This window comes from Trichosurus vulpecula, chromosome 3 (assembly GCF_011100635.1).
Source record: "Trichosurus vulpecula isolate mTriVul1 chromosome 3, mTriVul1.pri, whole genome shotgun sequence".
Lineage (NCBI taxonomy): Eukaryota > Metazoa > Chordata > Mammalia > Diprotodontia > Phalangeridae > Trichosurus > Trichosurus vulpecula.
The window spans coordinates 380,206,620-380,226,559 of record NC_050575.1 but is presented as its reverse complement, the minus strand read 5'-3'; the positions used below and the strand labels follow the sequence as shown (position 1 = coordinate 380,226,559).

Here is a 19,940-nt window from a genome sequence, read left to right as displayed (position 1 = left end):
TTCAGAGAGTAAAGTAGAAATTGAAAAAAAAACCCACCAATTACCTCCTGAAAATGATCTCCAAATGAAAAACTGCCAGAAATATTATAGCCAAGCTCCAGAGCTCCCAGGTCAAGGATAAAATATTGCAAGCAGCCAAAAAAAAATCCATAGCATATATCATGAAGTCACAGTCAGGATCACATGAGACATAGTGGCTTCCAAGTTAAAGGATCAGAGGGCTTGAAATATGATATTCTGAAAGGCAAAGGAGCTAGGATTATAACCAAGAATCACCTACTCAGCAAACCTGAGTATAATCCTTCAGAGGAAAAAAATTGACATTTAATGAAATGGAGGATTTTTATGCACTCTTGATGAAAAGAACAGAGCTGAATAGAAAATCTGACACTTAAACACAAGACTCAAGAGAAGCATAAAAAGGTAAACATGAAAGAGTAATCATAAGGAACTCAATAAAGTCAAACTGTTTACATTCCTATATGGGAAGATGATATATGTAATTCCTAAGAACTTTTTCATTATTAGGGCAGTTAGAAGGAGTCTACATAGAGGGCATAAGTATAAGTCGATTATGTTGGGATGATTAAAAAAAATGAAGGATGAAAAAGACAGATGCCCTGGGAGAAGGTGAGAGAAGTAGAAAGGGGAAAATTTTCTCACCTAAAAGAGGCTTGCAAGGAAGAACTTTTATAGTAGAAGAGAAAATGGGGAGGTGGTGGACAAAGCTGGGGCATGCATAGAAGAGCTTTTATAGTGTAGAGGAAAACAGGGTGTGGGGAGTGGCAGGCAATGTTTGAACCTCACTCTCATCAGAATGGTTCAAAGAGGGAATAATATATACACACAGCTGCGTATAGAAATCTATCTTTCCCAATAAAGAAATAAGAGGGGAAAGGGACTAGAGATGTGGGCGGGATGATAAATGGGAGGGCAGATTTAGAGAGGCAGTGATCAGAAGCAAAACAGACTTTTGAAGAGGGACAAGATGAAAAAAAAAAGAAAGAGGACAGACAGAAGAAATAGGACGGAGGGAAATACATAGTAATCATAACTGAATATGAATGGGATGAGCTCACCCATAAAATGGAAGCAGATAGCATAATGGATTAGAAAAAAGAACATAATATATTTGAAATAGAAACACACACAGAGTTAATATAAAAGCTACAGCAGAATGTATTATGCTTCAGCCGAAGTTAAAAAAAATAAAGGGCAGGGGTAGCAATTATGATTGCAGCAAAAGCAAAAATAGACCCAATTAAAAAAGGTCAGGGAAAATGTTTTCCTAAAAGGTGCCATAAACAATGGAACTCTCTCTATATATTTACAGCAAGTTGATCTGATCAAAACTCTGTGGAGGCAAATGACTCTCAGTGCTGCTCTGACAGCCATCCCTCCGAGGCCAAGTTCATCAGCTCTTTCTAAGGGGCAGGTAGGACAGGGGCCCATGTTTTCAGGGATCAATGACAGAAGGTGTCCTCTAGGTGGTGCTATTCCCCTATATTCAGTGGCCCACCAAATGCCAACAAGGCACCAGCCCCATGGGTGGGTAGTTAGTGTCTGCTGGCCAAGGTCTTAGGGTTGTCTCCATTGGAGCCAAGCTGTGTTGAAGCAGTTGCGTTTTGTTTCTGCATCCCTCCATCTCTCCACTGCCCCGGCACTCATGGAAAGGGTTTCTCTTAGGGTCCATTTCAAAATAGTTTAAAGAGAGTGAGGTCCCATTCTGGACTTGCTTTGCCTTATGGAAGAGGGTACAACTGTTCCCTTCCTATAACAGCTGGTAACTTCCTAAAGCACTCAGAATCTCATTGAAAGAGGAGGACTGTTGGGACAGCTAGGTGGCGCAGTGAATAGAGCACCGGCCCTGGAGTCAGGAGGACCTGAGTTCAAATTTGACCTTAGACACTTGGCACATGTACTTTATGTGAGGTCTTGGGCAAGCCACATAACCCCAATTGCCCCGCCAAAAAAACAAAACAAACAAACAAAAGAAAGAAAGAGGGGGACCGTGAGAACGGGTCATGATACCGATTCTCAGCATTTCGCACCCTTCCAGAGGGATTCGAGGTTCCAAGCAAAACAAAGCGGAATTCAGTGGGTGCCAGTACAAATACCTGTGGCTAGGGTTTTTTTCCATAAGAAATCCCAAGGATCATCATGGGTAAGAGAGGACACTTCAAGGTGAGGCCTTAAAAATCAACTTGTTCTAGGCTCTCATTTTTTGACTTGCCCAAGTTCAAAGTAGTAGTATCAGAGCCACTGTCTGAACCCAGGCCATACTGGATTCTCTCCAACTGATCTAGTATTTATCTTTTTTGTACAAAGTTGTTGGCATATTGTCTTCCCAATTACATGGTGAGCTCCTTAATAAAAGAAAATTTCTAGAGCGTCTATTATGTGCCAGGCACTTTACAAATATTATCTCATTTGATCCTCATGACGACCCTGGGATGTAACTATTAGTATCCCCATTTTACAGTTAAGGGAAACTGAGGCAAACAGAGGTTAAGTGACTTGCCCAAGGTCATACAGCTAATAAGGCCAGATTTGATATCAGGTTTTCTTAAGTTTTGGCACAGGGGAGTGGGATAAGCATTAACTCAACAACCATCTATTTAGGGATTTACTATGCCTAAAGCATTTCATCATTTATGGGGCCTGTGAAAACAATGGGAAAAATCCTCTGTGAAGAAGCCCTGATTCAGGTCCTCATCTTCATCATCAACAACTTTCACCTTCCAAGACCTCTTTATTCCACAGCTACAAAAACACACCTCCTCCTTTGCCAATATGGAGCTGATGTGAAAGCCAACTTCATAGGTTTTATTTTGCAAAGCAGGAACATCGATTTGAGGAGATCATACAGGTACCTGGGCTGGGATCTGAATATAGGCTTTCTGATCGAAAATGCCTTGTGTTTCACCTTACTGACACTGCATTAATCCAATGAATGTAGGTATTCGTTCATTGGACATCCAACTGTCTTTGAATCCTTACTGTGTTCTTTACCTCTTGGGGCCCTAGAGCCGGAAGCAGTATCAGTTTAATTGACTTTGTGCAGTTCGAGAACTTCAAGAAAGGCATCGTTGTATTTTAGAACTGGGAAGGCCCTTGGAAATAATCTAGTCCAGCCTCCTAATTTTACAGATGAGGAAGCTGAAACCCAGAGAAAGGTAGTGATCTGCCCAAGGGCACTCAACACACAAATTCGTGCTAATGGACTTGAGATTGGAACTGAGGGGGAAGTGTGATAGGATGTGAGAAGTAGTGGACAGAACAGATTTAGAGTCAGAACACCTTGCTCTCTCACTTGCCTGCTGTGTGATTCTGGGCGTGTCTCTTGACCATTTTGAGCCTCCTTTGTAAAATGGAGAGGTTTGATTGTATTGAGAGCTAAGGACCCACTCCAGTTTTAAACCCTGTCATCCCAAGTGCTATAGAAGCTTGAGGTTTTTTTTTTTAATATTATTAGTGAATCTCTCTACCTAATAGGACTGTACTTTGCATTTAATCTGTGTGATCTGGAGCACATCCTTCTTTTCTCCAGGTTCCAATTTCCTTATCTGTTTTAAAATCGAGAGGTCTATCCTTGGCTCTTTCGCCTGTGTAACTTGGAGCAAATCACTTCCTTCTCTGGGTCTCAGTTTTCTACTCTGAAATAAGGGGTTGGCATTGGTTCTAATCCTTCTTCACAACATGACTAATGTGAAAATATGTTTAATATGAATATATGCATAGAGCCTATATCAGATTGCATGCTGTCTTGGGGAGGGGGGAGGAGGAGAAAATTGAGAACTCAAAAATCTTATGGAAGTGAATGTTGCAAACTAAAAAATAAATAAATATTTTTAAAATGAGGGGCTGGACTAAATCTTATTGGAGACACAGGATAGTACAGTAGAAAGAGTTGGAGCTAGAGTCAGGCAACCTTGGATCCAAATCTGCCTCTTGCACTTTATCAGCTCCTCTGTCCCCTAAGGCAAATCAGCTTCAAATTCAGCTTCCAAAGTCCCAGTTTTTTTTTTATCATGAAATATGAAGAAGGAGAATACTGGTAGGGATTATAAATACTTCACAGGGCTCTTGAGAGGAAGACCTTTGTAAACCTTAAGACACCATGGAAATGGGAGTTATTCCATGACTCCAAACTAAAGGAATGGTCGCTAGGTGTCAGTAATGGATAGGGTGGTGTGTACTTGGGAGGCGGGAAAACCAAATTTCAAATACTGGCTTCAGTCATTTTCTGTCTGTGTGATTCTGGGTAAATCCCTTAACCTAGCTCAGCTTCAAGTCAAGTCCACCAGAATTTTTTAAGTGCCTACTACGTGTCAGGTACTATGCTAAGCACTGGGGTACAAAGAAAGGCAACACCAGTCCTCCATTATGAGGAGGCAGCTGGGCCACCCAGTGGACAGATGTGCTTCCAGGCAGGAAGACCTGAGTTCAAATGTGTCCTCACATACAGACTGTGTGACCTTGCACAAATTACTTAACCTCAGTTTCCTCAATGTAAAATGGGGATTATAGTAGTACCTGGCACATAGTAGGTGTTATAAAATGCTAGCTATTATTTTTTATTTTTAATGTTCATCTCTTTGCTTTATTTTTTAGCGTTTATTTTAAAAAATTTTGAGTTCCAAATTCTTTCCCTCTAGCCCTTCCCCCACCCATTGAGACGGCAAGCAATGTGATATCCATTATACATGTGGAGTCATTCAAAACTAATTTTCATGTTAGCCATGTTGCAAAAGAAAAAAAAGGAAGAAAAGTGAAGAAAATGAAAAATACATAAAATAAAGTGCTTCAATCCGCACCTAAGAGTTCATCAGTTCTCTTTCTGGAGATGGATAAATGCTAGATTACTAGGGAGCTCACAGTCTAATGGTGTAGACAACATGCCAACAATTTTGTACAACGGAAATATATACTAACTAGATAGATTGGAGATAGTCTCGGAGGGAAGGCACTAGAAATAAGGAAGCCCTGAAAGGCTTCTTGCAGAAGGTGAGGCTCTGAAACTTGAAGGAAGCCAGGAGGTGGAGATGAGGAGGGATAGAGACCCAGGCATGAGGCACATCCAGTGAAAATGCCAAGAGCAGGGAGAAAAAGAGCAAGGAGCCCAGCATCAGTGGCCAGCAGAGTTGAAGGATTGAGAGGAAGGTAAGGTGTAATTAGACTTTAAAGGCAGGAAAATGCCAGGTTCTAAAGGGCTTTAAAAGCCAAATACAGAATTTTATAATTGCTCTTGGTTTACTGAGTCATTTATTGAATCAGGGGGTGCTTCAATTTCCTCATCTATAAAATGGAATACAGGGCCGGGAGGACAGAATCATCTACCATGTACAAAGCACTTTGGAAACCTTCAAGCGCTATGTAAATGCTAGTTATTATGATTTGCCATCATTCTTCTAATAAACTTGGGCACTCTCACAGGCGAGTGCCAGTCTCTCGTAGGCAGGGTGCGAGCTCTGGCCGCCCGCGGCTGAACCCAGCTTTCTCGTGGGTTCACCCAGAGAGGGCTGGAGCTGCCCGGGGAAAAGAAAGTGAGAACGGGGATCAAGCTTCTGCCCAAGCCATACCTCACTGTTGCTTGGGAGAAGGTAATATCGCCTCTTGGCCGAGGGAGAGCCATAGTCCGGGGGCCTGTCCCTCTCCTAGGGCACCAACCGTTCGCCCGAAGCCCACAGCGGCTAACTCCAGGAGCCTCAGCCGGTATTTGTTTACAGTCTGTCGCTGTGGAAACACCGCCCCGAGAAGACCCCCGCGGACAGGGGTGGCTACGATACTGCCTGAGTCGCGCGGCACGCAGCTAGGTCAGGGTCCCTGCTTCCGCACAGGAGCAGCTCTGGCCCCTTGTATCGGAGGTCTTGGAAGTGGAGACAAGTGTAGCTACTTGGAGAAACTCACGTCCGCTTGGGGGAGGCTTCCCTAGGACACACACAGGTGACAAGCAGTAATTAGAGACAAACAAGTTAATACGCTCCAAGGCAACGGAATGACTGTGGCTTCCGAGGGGGGTGTGGCAAAGGCTGAGAGGCCAAAGCCGCTTTCCTTTAGGGAATTGTAGTTTTTACCCTCTAAAAGCTTCCGCTTGACGGGGCTCTAACTGAAGAGATATGAACTACCACTCCCAGCAAGCCTTGCGCGTCCGCCCTCCCGAGAGAACTTGGACCGCCCCTGAGACCTCCCGCACTGTGGGACGTGTAGTCATTCCGAGGGGAAGACACGCGTGCGGATACGGAAGCTGAACTCAGTTTCCCTGCGGCCTCCGCGGGCGCGCAGCTTATTGGCTGGGCGCGGCGGATCTGGTGCTTGTCTCCCCCCGCCTCTGTGTGACACAATAGCGGCTCCCTCCAAGATGGCGGCAGCGGCGGCGGATCCGGGAGCAGGGAGCCCCCCAGCTGGCGAGTCTTGCGGCGGGGGCGGCAGCGGCGCTGGCGGGCTCCCCTCTCCCGGGGAGCAGGAGCTGACCCGGCGCCTGCAGCGCCTCTACCCGGCTGTCAACCAGCACGAGACGCCGCTGCCCCGCTCCTGGAGCCCCAAGGACAAGTACAACTACATCGGCCTCTCCCAGAACAACCTCCGCGTCCACTACAAAGGTGCCGGGGTCGGGGCCGTGGGGGACGAGGGGGCCGCGGGGGGCCGCGGGGCCGGGCCCCCCTTGGACAGGGCTCGTGGGATCTAGAGAGAGCTTAGAGATCGCCTAGCGCACCGCCCCCTCCACCATCCCCCCATTTCACAGGTGAGGAAACTGAGGCTCAGAGAGGGAAAGAGACTGGCCCAAGGTCATACAGCTCCCAGGTGCCAGAGCTAGGATTCGAACCCGGGCCTTCTGATTGCCCAATCCGGGACTTTTCCCACCGCACCTCGCAGCTGAGTCTCCTCCCTGCTGTCCGAGCCTGCGGCTGATATTTGGGGAGGGGAGTTGGGGGGCGGGGATGGGGGTGGGGGAAGGTCTACAGTCCCTCTCCACCCGCTCCCCCCCCAAATTCCTGCCCCTTATCTCCAACCTCATTCCTTCCCTTTCAGGCCTTTCCATGATCAGAGGGCTTTGCTCTTTCTGTGTGTGTGAGTGAAGAGAGAGAGAGAGAGAGAGAGTGTGTGTGTGTGTGTGTGTGTGTGTAAGTGTAAAAAACTGTGTCCTGCCCCATAGCTTTGTCCTCACCCTTACTTAATCATAAATCGACCTAGGCCATTGGGGTTTGGGGTTAGGGTTAGAGATCATCTAAATCTTAACCCTTTCCTATTTAGGGGGAGAAAGGGAAACTGAGGCCCAAGGAGTCTGAGTGACTTGAGCAGAAACTAGAACCTCTGCCTTTTAACTCCACACTTAATGCACTTTCCACCCTTCTTTTGTCTCTTTTCTGATTTCTACCCGATTCTGTTTGGGGGTTCCTCCCCTCCCCCACCCTCCACCTATTTTCCTGGGGAAGGTTGTCCTGATGGCTTACTGAAATCTCCAGGAGGCACAGCAGGTGTCCCCTATCTTCCACCGGCACCTTACATAATGCTCTGGGCCCTCTAGGCACCCTGCAACACAGGCTTCTTAGCTTCCTGTACTTCAGACTCTGCCAAACCATTTGCCGTTTTCTAGTTTTCCTGGTGTTAACCTCTTGGTGGTGACCTCCCCAACTATAACCCAGAGGCCTGTTGGCACTTCTTTCTGCTGGGCCTCCTCTGGAAGCCCCTTATTTCTGTATTTAAGTGGAAATATTTAAGTAAATAGAAGAGGATATTGCTTCTCTCCCACCCTGACTTCCCAAATGCCCCGAAGGGGCTGCCATGATTTCCCCAGAGGCCTGACAAACATCACCTCCTCATTTTTAGAAGTCACATACACACAACCTTTTATTAGGGAACATTGTTACCTAGTTTTCATCAGTATTGCTGCCAGAGTTTCTCGGTCAGTTTTGTTGTTTCTGTCTCTCCAAGCCCTGGAAGAGGTGGGACAAAGTAAAACCTTCAGCCGTAGCATATTCTGTAGGTCATTTACATAGTTACATGCAGGGCCATCCTTTTAATTGAATTGTCATCGAATTCCTCCTTTTGCTGTGTGGGAATTACTTGTGATGAGTCCTTGTTTGGGCTCCACTGCAGTAGTCACCCAACAGTAAGGAGGGAGGCTGCTGTTAGCGTTTCCTTTGCCTGAAGCTTCCCCATCCCTTTCTTCCAGGTCATGGCAAAAATCACAAAGACGCTGCATCTGTACGTGCAACTCACCCCATACCTGCTGCCTGTGGCATTTATTACTTTGAAGTGAAGATTGTCAGTAAAGGTAGAGATGGGTAAGTCACCTCTCACACATTTTACCCTGTGTCCTCAAAGATGAGCTTTCCTTGTCAGTCAGGGTTGGAGGTCACCCAGTTGATGTTTGTGAGCCCTAGCTAAGGAGCCAACAGGTGGTAAGCTAATAATGTATGCTGGAAGAGCTGCCCTTGGCCTAGTTGATTGTGGGTTTCCATTTAGCACTATTCTCTCATCCAGCAAATCCAGCTGAAAGAGAGGTCTTTGCTAGGCATGATGTAAGAGGTATGGAACCACAAGGGGATTGTCTACTACTCCTTCTTTTGGATAGGAAGTTTACAAAACTGTCTCACATTCACGTATTGGGCTTTCCCAACTGTCACGTTGGAAAGATGCTAGGTCACTCTTCTCTCCTCTTCCTCCCTGCCATTAGAGCTCTTACCACATTTAAGTCTGCGTCTTATAGCTTATAATCGCTTGCAGATTTCAAGGAGAGAGAGAAAAATATGAATTTTGGTAGCATTCATAAAGGCAGTAAGAGAAGACACAGGCTGAGGAAGGACAAAAGTATCTTTAAGTACTTGGAGGGAGGGATTAGATTTGTTTTCTTTGGTGCTAGAGGGTGGACTTTGGAGCAGTGGGTGGAGGTGGTGGAGGGACACATTTTTCGTTCAGCGTAACTTAAAACTCCCTAACAGTTAGAATGAGGTGATGAGGAGGTGGTGAGCTCCCCACAAGTAGTGATCAGATGATCAGTTGTTAGAGATGTCGTTGAGGGGTTTCTATTCCTCTTTGGATGACTTCTGAAGTGCCTTCCAACCATGACTGTGCATCTTTGACTTGTCTCTAGGGGAACGATGAGGACAAGTGTTGGCCCTGTTGCATCTAGAGGTGTTTTTAAGTGGAGAGACTTCAATACCCGTCTGAGTAGCTTTAGAGGGGCCTAATTAAAGTAAGCGGAAGTGAGGCAGATTAATTCAGACTACTCGGGACTATCAAAGTAGTTACTGGGGAGGAGATTTTTTTCTTTTATTTCCTCCCTGCTCCCAACCCTATCAGTACCAACTGTCTTTCTCTGATGGCTGGAGACAGAGCAGGTGTTTAGGTTGTGAAAGAGCATGAAAGCAAATGCATTGGAAATCCTTCCCCAGTTAGCCTTAAGTCTGCTGTGGGAAATGGGCCATCCCTTGCTGATGATCTGAGCTCTCAAGCTGGTTGTTCCCTGAGCTCCTGGGTAGCTTCTTCCATGTTGCAGCCCTCTTAGGGACCATCTTTCCATTCCAGCATGCCGAGAGAGCTCTGCTGAGTGCTTTACCAGAGGGCAGCCTGGTTGGCAGGGCCAGAGACTGGCCTGCCTTTGTCCTTAGTAGACATTAGTGAGCCCAGGGAGAAACCAGGCTGCTCATTCTTGAGTCTCAGATCATGCTGCTGTGGAAAGAGGGCTGGAGCAGGAGTCAGGAGCCTGGGGTTCAAATCCCAGTGCCAGCACCTAGTTACTATGCAAGTGATCTTGTCTTTTTGAGTCTTGGTTTCCTCATCTGTAAAGAGATGCCCACCTCACAGGGTGGCTGTGAAGGAAGCGCTTTGTTAACTTTAAAAGACCATAGAAATGGGAGCTATTATTATTCATAGTAGAGACTTAGAAAAGAGCTGTGATCATTTGAACATGAAGTCATTATACGGGGTCATCTTACATCAGGGGTTTCCAGAGAGTCTTCGGAAAGTCAGGCATCCTCTTTAACTTCAAATCTCAGCTCTGTGTGTGTGTGTGTGTGTGTGTGTGTGTGTGTGTGTGTGTGTCTAGTGGTGGTGACAGTGGTGAATTTGGCTCTTAGACAGCCCAAGGAGTATGACTTGGACATACTGGAGACTCAGCTGGCAGCTCTCCAGTAGCTAGGGCCTCCTAAACAGCTAATGTAGGTGTGCCCTGAAGGGAAGGACAGTGCTGATGTGAACCCTGGCACATGGCAGGCCCTTCCCCCCCCCTTTCCCTGGCACATGGGGTGGGTGGGCCAGTCTGGCCACATTCAGGACTGAGGATGTCACCAGGCAGGAATGCTCTGGGCAGTCATAGTCACCATTCTGTTTGACCGGGGATACACCTGTGAATGGTTCTTTTCCCCTCATTTTGCATGGTGCTTGTCCATTCATTATCTCATTTGATCTTAGACCACCTCAGTGAAATAGTTGGGGCTGGTGGCATTACTCACATTCTGCAGATGAGAAGGCTGAGGTGTAGGGAGATTGGGTGATCTAAGGTCACCCAGTATGTCACTAGGGGGTTCCATGACTACTAGGCTAGACCATGTAGCCTTATGTTGGTGTGCATCAGAAGCATCCCTCCTAGCCCGCCAGCCCTCCCCTGGTCTAGTCACTGGCTCATCCCTTCCCCCCCAACTGTATTTATAGATGCCTAGAACTATGTCAAAACCACTTTAGTCATCACACATTTTGTACCTCCTACAATTTTCCATCAAGAATTGGGTGAGGAGGGGGGTAGCCAGGTTGTTGTTGCTTTTTTCTTTTGTTTTGTTTTTTGATGTACCAAAGTATTTTCATGCTCTGGTTGGTATAAACTCTGGAGCTAGAGGGTTTAGATGAAAAAATGCAGACTTTTAGGGGATGTGGTTTTTCTGTCAGTGCTGTCTTGGAGCTGGACATTGGTCTTAACTTCCCGTCCTACTGAGATGGAAACTTCTAATTTGCAAATTTGAGAATTGTCACTTTGCACAGGCTGCTTATAAATATAACATTCAAAAAAGGATTTCTGTATTTCAGTGTTGGGATTACAGAGGAGTGTGGTAAATACCATAGCACTCAAATTTGTTTCTGAATGCCTCTTGGTGGCAATGGGCAGGTTCTGAATTAAGAACTGGATCTTTGGTCATGTGACAAAGGAATCATTAGTGATCTGCTTGTTAGGAAATACAGCTATAGATATATATGTGGTAAATACAAAGGCCTTAATTGGAAACCTGAGCTTAGCATACAGTTTAGGGAATTCTGATGGTGGCGGCCTTTGGTACCTTCGGCCCCATTACCATGAGATGTTATTTCAGGGAGTCCAAGCACACGAGATTGTGTGTTTGGGAAAAAGACCATCTGACAAGAAAACGTCAGACTTCTTTTTGGTGGTGTCAGGAGAAAGATGGCAGAGTCCTTTTAACTGACGTTCAGCTTCATCTTGTTAGAATGCCCCAGAGGCACCAAAATGGAGTTTCCTCAAAGATGAGCTGCGTCCTGGGGATGGCAGCATGCAACCCTGCTGGAGTCCATAGTTCTCTGGGATGACACACTGAGGGTGGGGCTGGCAAACAGATACTATAATATTACTCTCAAAATAGATTGTAACCTCATCCAGGCTATGGCCTTCTGATACATCATGTGTGGCCATACCTAAGCGTGAGCCCTCTCTGAGGACCTCCTCCTTCCTCCCCCCACCCTCGGGCTCATGAACTCATCTCTCCTGTCATTGTTGTTTCAGCCTCTGAGTTCCTGGTATAGACCTCTGAGTGGTGCTTGCCTTCTCTGCTGATGCTGACTCTATGCACTCTGCCTGGAGAACAGTGACTTAATTTTACCCAGGCAGCAGAGCATTATCAGAGGGGCTGTGTAAGCAGGAAGGCAGTTAACTTTGTTTGGATTGTGTGAAGTTTTTGAGGAATGAGGGGGAGCCTAGTCTGCTGGCTTGCTTTAGCCTGGCCTCTTTAGTTCTGCCCAGAGGCCTAGTGTAATGAGGCTGTAGTTCCTTAGTTAATATAAAGTGTTAGGCCTACCGTTTGAGTATGCTGGTAGTTGAAATGCTGAGGTCTGGCTAGAGAATGGTAGTAAGGGAGGCCCCCTCAGAGGTAAACAGATTGTAAATTGCTTTAGTTCTCAGGTATCGTCTTGTCTGAATACCCTAGGTTTAGGTTATGATGTTGTCTTGCTTCACACAACCAAGAATCTCACACTTGCCAGAAGAAAGTGAATTCAAAGTTTCTGATTGTACCTAGATATCAGCTTGTGAATTAAGACTTCATAAAACACAAGTTTAGTTAGACATTAAATAATGGTGACATTAAATAATAGTGCTTAAAGGACTTTCTTTGTAGATCTCTCGCATCTTCAACTTAGTATAGTTGCCATGATGACTTAAATTTCTTCCTGTTTCTTTCTATACTGGGTTTGCTTTTCAGTACAGTTTATGGGGTTGTCTTTAACCTGCAAACCAGTGGAAGGGTTGCGTCTTAACCACCCTTGAATAACTATCACCCCTACCCAAGGCCAGCCATGGGATCTGGTTACCCCTTGGCCTGACTTCTGGACTTTCAGAAGTGATTTTTCAGGGAATTTACGGACGTTGTGTTAGGGCACTTTGGCTATAATGGAATTTGGGGCATCGTGAAACTACCCTTTCTGCTTCATATATGAATTAATAGTCCGTTTCGGGGGCTTAGAGCAAGGGAGGCTGGTGAGTTTCAAAATGATGTTCTGCCTCTCCTCTGGTATTGCTTTGGTCCAGTGTGGGGACCCCAGGTCCTACTTATGTCCCTTCTTCTTTAGGTCATAGGTATTGCTGAGTGGTGGTGGTGTAAACATTGAGCTCAGCCTCTCTAACCCTCACAGTGCAAACCAGGTACCTCCCTCCAGGATGCAGAATTCCAGGGAGCTATGGCTGTATTTTTTCTAGTTGGAGGCTTCCCTGTGTCTCAGTCTTGCCATGGCAGGGTTTGCCAGAGCTCATCACGTGAATCTGAGGTTGCTGCCTCTATTTTCACTCTCCAGTGGCCTTTCTAGTTCTTTGAAATGACCCTCTTCCCAAAGCAGTGCTGTGTGTTACAGATTAATGAGAGAGGTCTTGACAGTTATAGAGTGGATAGATGTTCAGGCATGTCCTGGAAAAGGCAAGAGGTCACAGCCCCAGCTTAAGGCAGGTTCGGCTCCTTTGCAGAGTCTCCATGTGCCAGGAACAGTTGCACCACCACCATCCTGAAGCCATTCGGGAGGAGATCCAGGGCCCTGAGATCGGAGTGTGGATACCTTGAAGAGGGTAAGGAATTGTTGTTGGGGGAGGCATAAGAAAATAAGAAAACATAAGCCTGGGTAACACTGTCCAAGTGGGAGGAATTACTATCTCCAGGCCTTCCCTGAAAATCTATTTAAAGTACAGGTGAAATCCCATTGTAGTAGCTTTCGGGGACTATCCATGTTGTTTTGATGTAATGGAATGTAGTTATCATGGATACGTGGCTAAAAATCCCATCTCTGCTCTGTAGAACCTGACATGGATAAGAGCTGGGACCCTACAGAGGGAGTCTCTGTGGGGAATTAGCTGGTGATGGTGATGCTTTGAGCATGCACGTGTGTGCGCGCGCGCGCGCACATATACACATACATAAATACATGTATATGTGTCCTCTTTTCCTTTCTCATTCTCCCTTCTTTTCCTTTTCCTTCCCTTCTCACATTCTCCCTTTTCTTATCCACTGTTCCCTTCCCTTCCTACTCTCCCTACTTTTCCTCTTTTGTTCCTCCAGCTCTTGCACAGTTTTTGTGGTGTTGAGGTGGGTAGCTGGAGAGTTGTTTTGTTTAGATATTTGAGGTAGGAGAAGTGAGAAGAGTTAAATTTAATTCAGCCAACATTTATTGAATGCCTTCACTGCGCAAGGTACTATATATAGCATTGGGCATGAAAAAAACAGTTATTGCCCTCAAGGAATTTATGGTCTAATAGAGGACTATAACATGTATGCAGATACAAGGCAAATAAAATGTGATAGAATCAAAAGAGAGATCTAGACACAATGTTCTAGAAGGATTTCAAGAGGAAGAGAATGCTTCGTGGAAGAAGTGGAACCTGAGCTGAGCTTTTAAAGAGAAGGATTTTGCTGGGTAGAAATGAGGAGGGGTGGTTTGTGCCAATGAATGGACGCTGGAGCCTAGCATCCTGGAGACGGACACTGGCGCTCTAGGAACCCAGAGTGTGTGAGGGGCAGGAATGGAACAAAGCTGGCAAGATAGAGTGGAGACACTTTGTCTATCCCAGGTGAAGGAATTTTTACTTTATTCTAAAGGCAGTAGGGGCTGCTGAAGAGTTTTGAGTGGTTGAGCCTTTTTTTTGGTAGAAGGAAAATTTTTGAAGTAAAAAGGTAATGAATTTGCATCTTGATGGGGCTGAAGCTCAGCTCTCTTCTCTTTTGGACAGTGCAAGCATGATTCTAGAGAAGACACCTGTATACACGAGATAGAGTATCTGTTGTATAAAATTTGTTGCAATCAGACCAAAAAAGCCGTGTTTCCTGTAGGTTTTTGCTAGCATTTGGGAATATATTTATAGATTATGACTTATAGTATTCATTGGAATGGGAGTTCCTATCATGGGGCTTTGGTGCTGGGGGATGGTGGCATGGTGTGTTCCCTATTAATTATGATGAGTCGCCCTATCCCCTTTTCTCTGAAGCCGCCTCTGGGCTCTGTTTGGTAGCCCCTTGGTGGTGAACCTTTGTAGCATGACATCATTCATTCCTGGGGATGGGGTGGGGGGTGTAGTAGGGAAATAGATAAGCAACTTGACTTCATCTGGTAGTGTTGTGGTCCTTAATAAGGTTCATTGGGTTATGAGCAAAATTCCCTGGCTCAAATTATTCACTTGTTTCACATAGTTCAAAGCCAAGGGGCTGCTTTTCCTGAAATGTTTCCATTCTTGGTCCCAGAGGCTTTCCAGGTTTTTCTCTAATCTTTTGTTGCCTTCTGCTTCCTGGGTGGGAGTGGTGGCCAGCTCCTTTGGTGTCTGATAGAGTCAAAGGGCATTAGGATTAGGGGGTAAATACCCACTGAGAATGGGCATCTAGCCAGACTTTCTCATTTGTCAGATGAGCAAAGTGGGCTCTAGAGAAGAGATGCTTCCTTCTGATATTGCTATTGATGGTGGCAAGCCCGTATAGCAGAACTGTGTGTTTTGTGCCCAAGACCAGGGTTTGAGTTAATACAAAGAGCTGTTTCTGGAAACCTTCTATTTTGGGTTCTTGTTCCATTCTATCTCCCATTCTTGGAGTTGTGGAAGTGTAGATCCTTCTCATAGACAGCAGGATGGTAATGTGAGATATGCCACGGACAGAGTTCTCTTCTAGGTGCTGGAATCAGACTTCTCTTGCATATGGAACGACTAGTCAGAACAAGTTCTAACATAACTCCTTCTAGGCCTCACATGGTTCGTTTGTTTACAATTGCTTTGTTCTTGGTTTAAAGATTTTATTAGTATTCACTGGGTTTGGTTCAGTCAACAAGCGGGAACTCAGCTATCTTGTTTGCTCTGGTATGGTGCGGATCACTCAGGCTGCCTGGTCCTGACTGAATAATCCCGTGTGACCCACGTTTCATCATCACCAATATTCATTGAGTGCTTAGTGTCTGGCGCCACTCTGCTCGTTGAGGTGCTTGTGTAGATGGGAAGTTTGTCCCTTCACCAGCTCTCTGTGTTTTCTGCCCCTTTGTAAGGGTGCACTGTTATTGGTGCATCCATTCCCTTGTTGGTACCCAGGAGATTGTGATATGTGTTAGGAGAGCCATCGACAAGCTCAGTATGACATTTGTACTTGCTTGTGACCCTGGGCAGGTGATTTAGCTTCTTAGGGCCTCTGTTTCTTCATCTGTAAAATGGAGGTAAGATTGCATTTACCTCAGAATGTTGTGCAGAGGATCAAATGAGATGATAACATATGTAAAGCTCTGTGCTGATCTGGAAGCTCCATAAAATGTTAGTTATTATCATCATCATCACCATCCTTATCTGTACTAGTGGTCCAGTAGAAGGAGCATTGGGCATGAAGTCAGAAGGGCTAGGTTCAAATTCCTTTTCTACTTTTTATTGTCCACATGAGCTTGAGTGAGTTATTTTCCTCCTTTGGGGCTAATTTCTCATCTGTGAAGTGACAATTTCCAGGTAACTCTTAAAATCTTTGAGTGTAGAATTTGGAGCATGTTTGCCATCCCAGCCTGCAAGGGCCGTTTTGTCTTAGCATGTTGTGTGTCGGGCACTTCTGGGCAGACGTGGCAGAGAACACAGTCTGTGCTTTGTCTGTGGAATCTATGCTTTCCAAAGGCAGTTTAGATTCCTGGGGCCCTACTTAGCCTTTCCACAGTGCCAGGGCTGTGGCACCCATGTGCTTCTTGTTCTGGCATTCTTTGCCATCTTCTAGAAAGCATTTATTGGATTAGTTCAAAGTGTTCACTCCTAGGTTCTGTTTTCAGTGAAGGGATGGTGCTCCTTGTGAACAGACCCCACTTAGAGACCCTTGTACCTTGCAGGCCCAGGATAAACCCCCTGCTCTAGCTAGGGCACAAACACAGGATGAGTGCATGGTGCTTCTCTCCCCAGCTCAGGCCTGCACCATTGCTGCTAGCCAAGATCTCCACAATTGGTTTCACTTTGGGGTTACTTTTCAGCTTTTATTAGGGAAAGTTTTGCTCTGGAAAGGGCTTACTAGGAGGAGTTTTAAGCACATCCATGACTTCACTGTAACCAAGGGTCTTTCTTCATTCTCATTCTTCATTTGCTACTAAACTTGTCTGGGCAGGTCATTTTTTGTCTTGTGATCAAACTAAAGAAAGAAGTGAATCATGATTGTTTCCAGTACCTTCACCAGGGCTGTGGCATGAGGGATTCTTTCCTTGAGTTCTGAAGAAGTTGTGACACATTTGTGGAATACTAGACTCTTGAGAAAAAGTTTCTCTGCCAAGAATGAAAGTCCCAAGATAGAAACTTGGTAGAGCTTGAGCTCTGTCTCCTTATACAGTGTGTCTCCAGCTCCCAGCAGCTGGAGGCTCTAGTGACTTTGCAGAATGGCGAGCTTGTGGTCTCTCCAGGAGCAGGTTCAGCCTGAGTCATTCTGGTGTGCTCCTGGCTGAGTGTGCACACACACGTGCATCAAATCCCTTGTCTGGGAGCATTTGGGGAATAGATGAGAATTACAAAAAAGAAATTAGGATTTCTCAAAATGAGAAAACTGCCCAAAGAGTCCTCGGCAAACAAGCATTTGATATATCAGAATCCTTCTGAAGAATATAGTGTAGGCTTTTTGAACTGCCAACGTATTTATTTTTAACCAACAGCCAGAGAAGCCTCTGTTTATTCTGATCCAAGAACTTTTTTCCCCCCAACTTTTCTTTTTTGTGTTTACCTGTCTTGCCATAGCTTGAATTTAAACTTGAAAGCATTGGTGGGGAAGAAGACAACATTCAGTTTCTGAAGATTTGATGACATCATTCCTGGTTGATTAGAATAAATTTAAAAAAAAGATTTTTATTGTTATCCCTGTCTTTATATCACCTTCATTTCCAAATATGTCCTTTCTTCTCCATCTTTGTTGTAAGAAAGATTAAAAAAGAGAAAGCAAAACGGTTCAGCAAAATCAAGCCACACTCCCACCCTATCTGACAGCATATGCAGCGTTCCATACCCTAGTTCTTGTCTTGGTGATGAGGGGAGGGAGGTACATTTTTTCAGCTCTTCTCTGGGGCTACACTTGATCAAGATAATTACATAAGGTTTTGTTTTGTTTTGTTTTTTCCTCCATTTACACTGTTACAGTCATTATGCATATTGTTTTCTTTTTATTTCACCCTGCATCAGTTTGTTCACACCTCCCCGCACTTCTCCAAATTCTTCCGGTTCATCCTTTGTTATGTCTCACTATTATTCCATTACATTGACATACCTCAAACTTGGAGAGTGAATTTTCTTTAATCATTCCCTTCTTAAAGAAATCATTTTGATATGGCGGTGGATATTGTAGCTCCTGAAATTCTGAGATTAAATTGAAGGTGAAGAGCTCACAGTTTTACTTTAGCTTGGTGGTGTAAACAAACTTCTTGTTACTGTAATTTGAGGTTTTCTGTAACACAGATCAAAAAGCACAAAGCTATTTTCTCATTTTCTTGGCTTCTCTGTGTAGAGTTTGGATTGATCTTGATGGCCAGCTGACCTCTTTCCATAGTGACTTCCATTCTTACATGAAAGTCCTGTTGTTTTAATTAAAAACTTTTTTTTTGCTGTTCTGTAATTGATGAACATGGTGAAACATGAGTATTCTATGTCTTCAGAAGTAGAAAAAAAGCAGAATGTATGTAAAACCATGACACTATTACATAGGGTGTGCATTAAAAAAAGGAATTTAATAAATTCGGCATGTTTGTTTTGAAGCTACCCTGGTAGTCTGTCTTGGAAATTCTATGAGCAGTCTCTATGTAGAAATGCTTGTTGTGCATTGGGAGCACTTCCAGCTTTTTGACATTGTACCCAGAACTTCCTGACTCTTCAGCAGCATGTGCTTTGTTTTATTGCTTCCATAACCAATATTGGGTATCATTTTTGCCCCTTGTTATATCAGTGCCTCTTGGTTCGTGACAGTTTTGCTTGGCCTTGGCATATCCTTTTGACCCGTGCAAGATGAATCTCTAGGTTCTCTTCTTGACTCTTTTGGGGATCCTAAGGACAGCCATGCTGTACCATCAAGAGAGCCAGCTAAGAGTGGTACTCTCTTTGAGTTAGTCCTCTTCTTCCTCCTCTACCCGCCACTTATCCTTGACTATCATTGGATCATAGTTGTAGAACTAAATGAACCTTAAGGATTGTGTAGTTCAGTGGTGTCCAGCTCAAATAGAAATGGATCCCTGCTGGAGCACAGTGACTTATAAAACCACAAATTAACATTATCTAGGTTGTATGGTGTTTTTGTCTATTTTTTGAAACTTTTCCCAATTATATTTTTATCTGGTTTGGCCTGTACCCAGGAGTTAGGTAAAGGTGAGTTCAGAGGTGTTGAAATCACCCCTCCCATCTTACAAATCCCCATTCTATTTTACAAATAAGAAAACTGAGTCATATAGGTAAGTGACGCTTCTTTTGTTGTTGTTCAGTTTTTTCAGTGTGTCCAACTCTTTGTGACCCCATTTGGGGTTTTCGTGGCAAAGATCCTGAAGTGGTTTGCCATTTCCTTCTCATTTTACAAATGAAACTGAGGCAAACAGGGTTAAGTGAATTACCCAGGGTCACCCAGCTAGCAAGTGTCCGGGGCTAGATTTGAACTCAAGAGGATGAGGCTTCCTGACTCCAGGCCTGGCACTCTATCCACTGTGCCACTCAGGTTCTTCAGGCTTCTTACTCAAGGTCTTCGTGAGCTGAGATTGGACAGTTGATCTTGCCTAAGTTAATACAGGTAGTAAATGGCAGATCCAGGGCTCAAGACTAGGTCTTCCACTCCTTGACCAGTGCATGTTTTCTCCCAAAGGTTTTCACTTTCTAAGCAAGCTGTGGGATCTTACCTGTTTTTTTTCCTTCATTTCTGTGTACGGTATTTACTTATCCATGTACCTGTTGAATTAAAGCTGGTCCTCTCACCCCAACTCCAGTGGTGTCTCACTACATCCATGCTTTTATTGGGTGTTCTCTGTTTCCTTCACTTTTTTCATCATTGTAGTCTTTGTAAGCACTTAGAGAGCTGGGACTGATTAGCCTAAAACTCTGTAGTACCTTGCTTAGGTATTCAGTTCTTACTGTTTGTAGAGGGGATATAAAACATGGTTTCTGCCCTCATGGAGGTTTTACTCTGGCTAGGGAAATCATGCACAGGTGACCGATAAAAAATTAAACTCTAGCATGTGTACTAAGTGCCTTTTTGGAGAAGACATTTCAAAGTTGCACGGACTGCTTG

At 44.8% G+C, this 19,940-nt stretch overlaps 2 protein-coding genes across 3 annotated transcripts in view; one reads left to right on the top strand and one right to left on the bottom strand.

The window, feature by feature from the left end:
- Nucleotides 1-5,635, bottom strand: part of TSNAXIP1 (translin associated factor X interacting protein 1) — a 33,716-nt gene extending 28,081 nt beyond the window's left edge. Inside the window, 1 exon segment of the mRNA XM_036752143.1 lies at nucleotides 5,583-5,635. Coding sequence (XP_036608038.1) covers nucleotides 5,583-5,635 — 53 coding nt within the window.
- Nucleotides 5,636-6,340: 705 nt separating this feature from the next.
- RANBP10 (RAN binding protein 10) overlaps nucleotides 6,341-19,940 on the top strand; it is a 140,850-nt gene continuing 127,250 nt past the window's right edge. The window contains exons 1-2 of one of the 2 annotated variants that reach the window (XM_036748810.1): nucleotides 6,341-6,602; nucleotides 8,177-8,288. In XM_036748810.1, the coding sequence (XP_036604705.1) occupies nucleotides 6,362-6,602; nucleotides 8,177-8,288 (353 nt within the window). In that variant the 5' untranslated portion in view covers nucleotides 6,341-6,361. The remainder of the gene's footprint in view (nucleotides 6,603-8,176; nucleotides 8,289-19,940) is intronic. The other variant, XM_036748809.1, reaches the window with a different exon arrangement.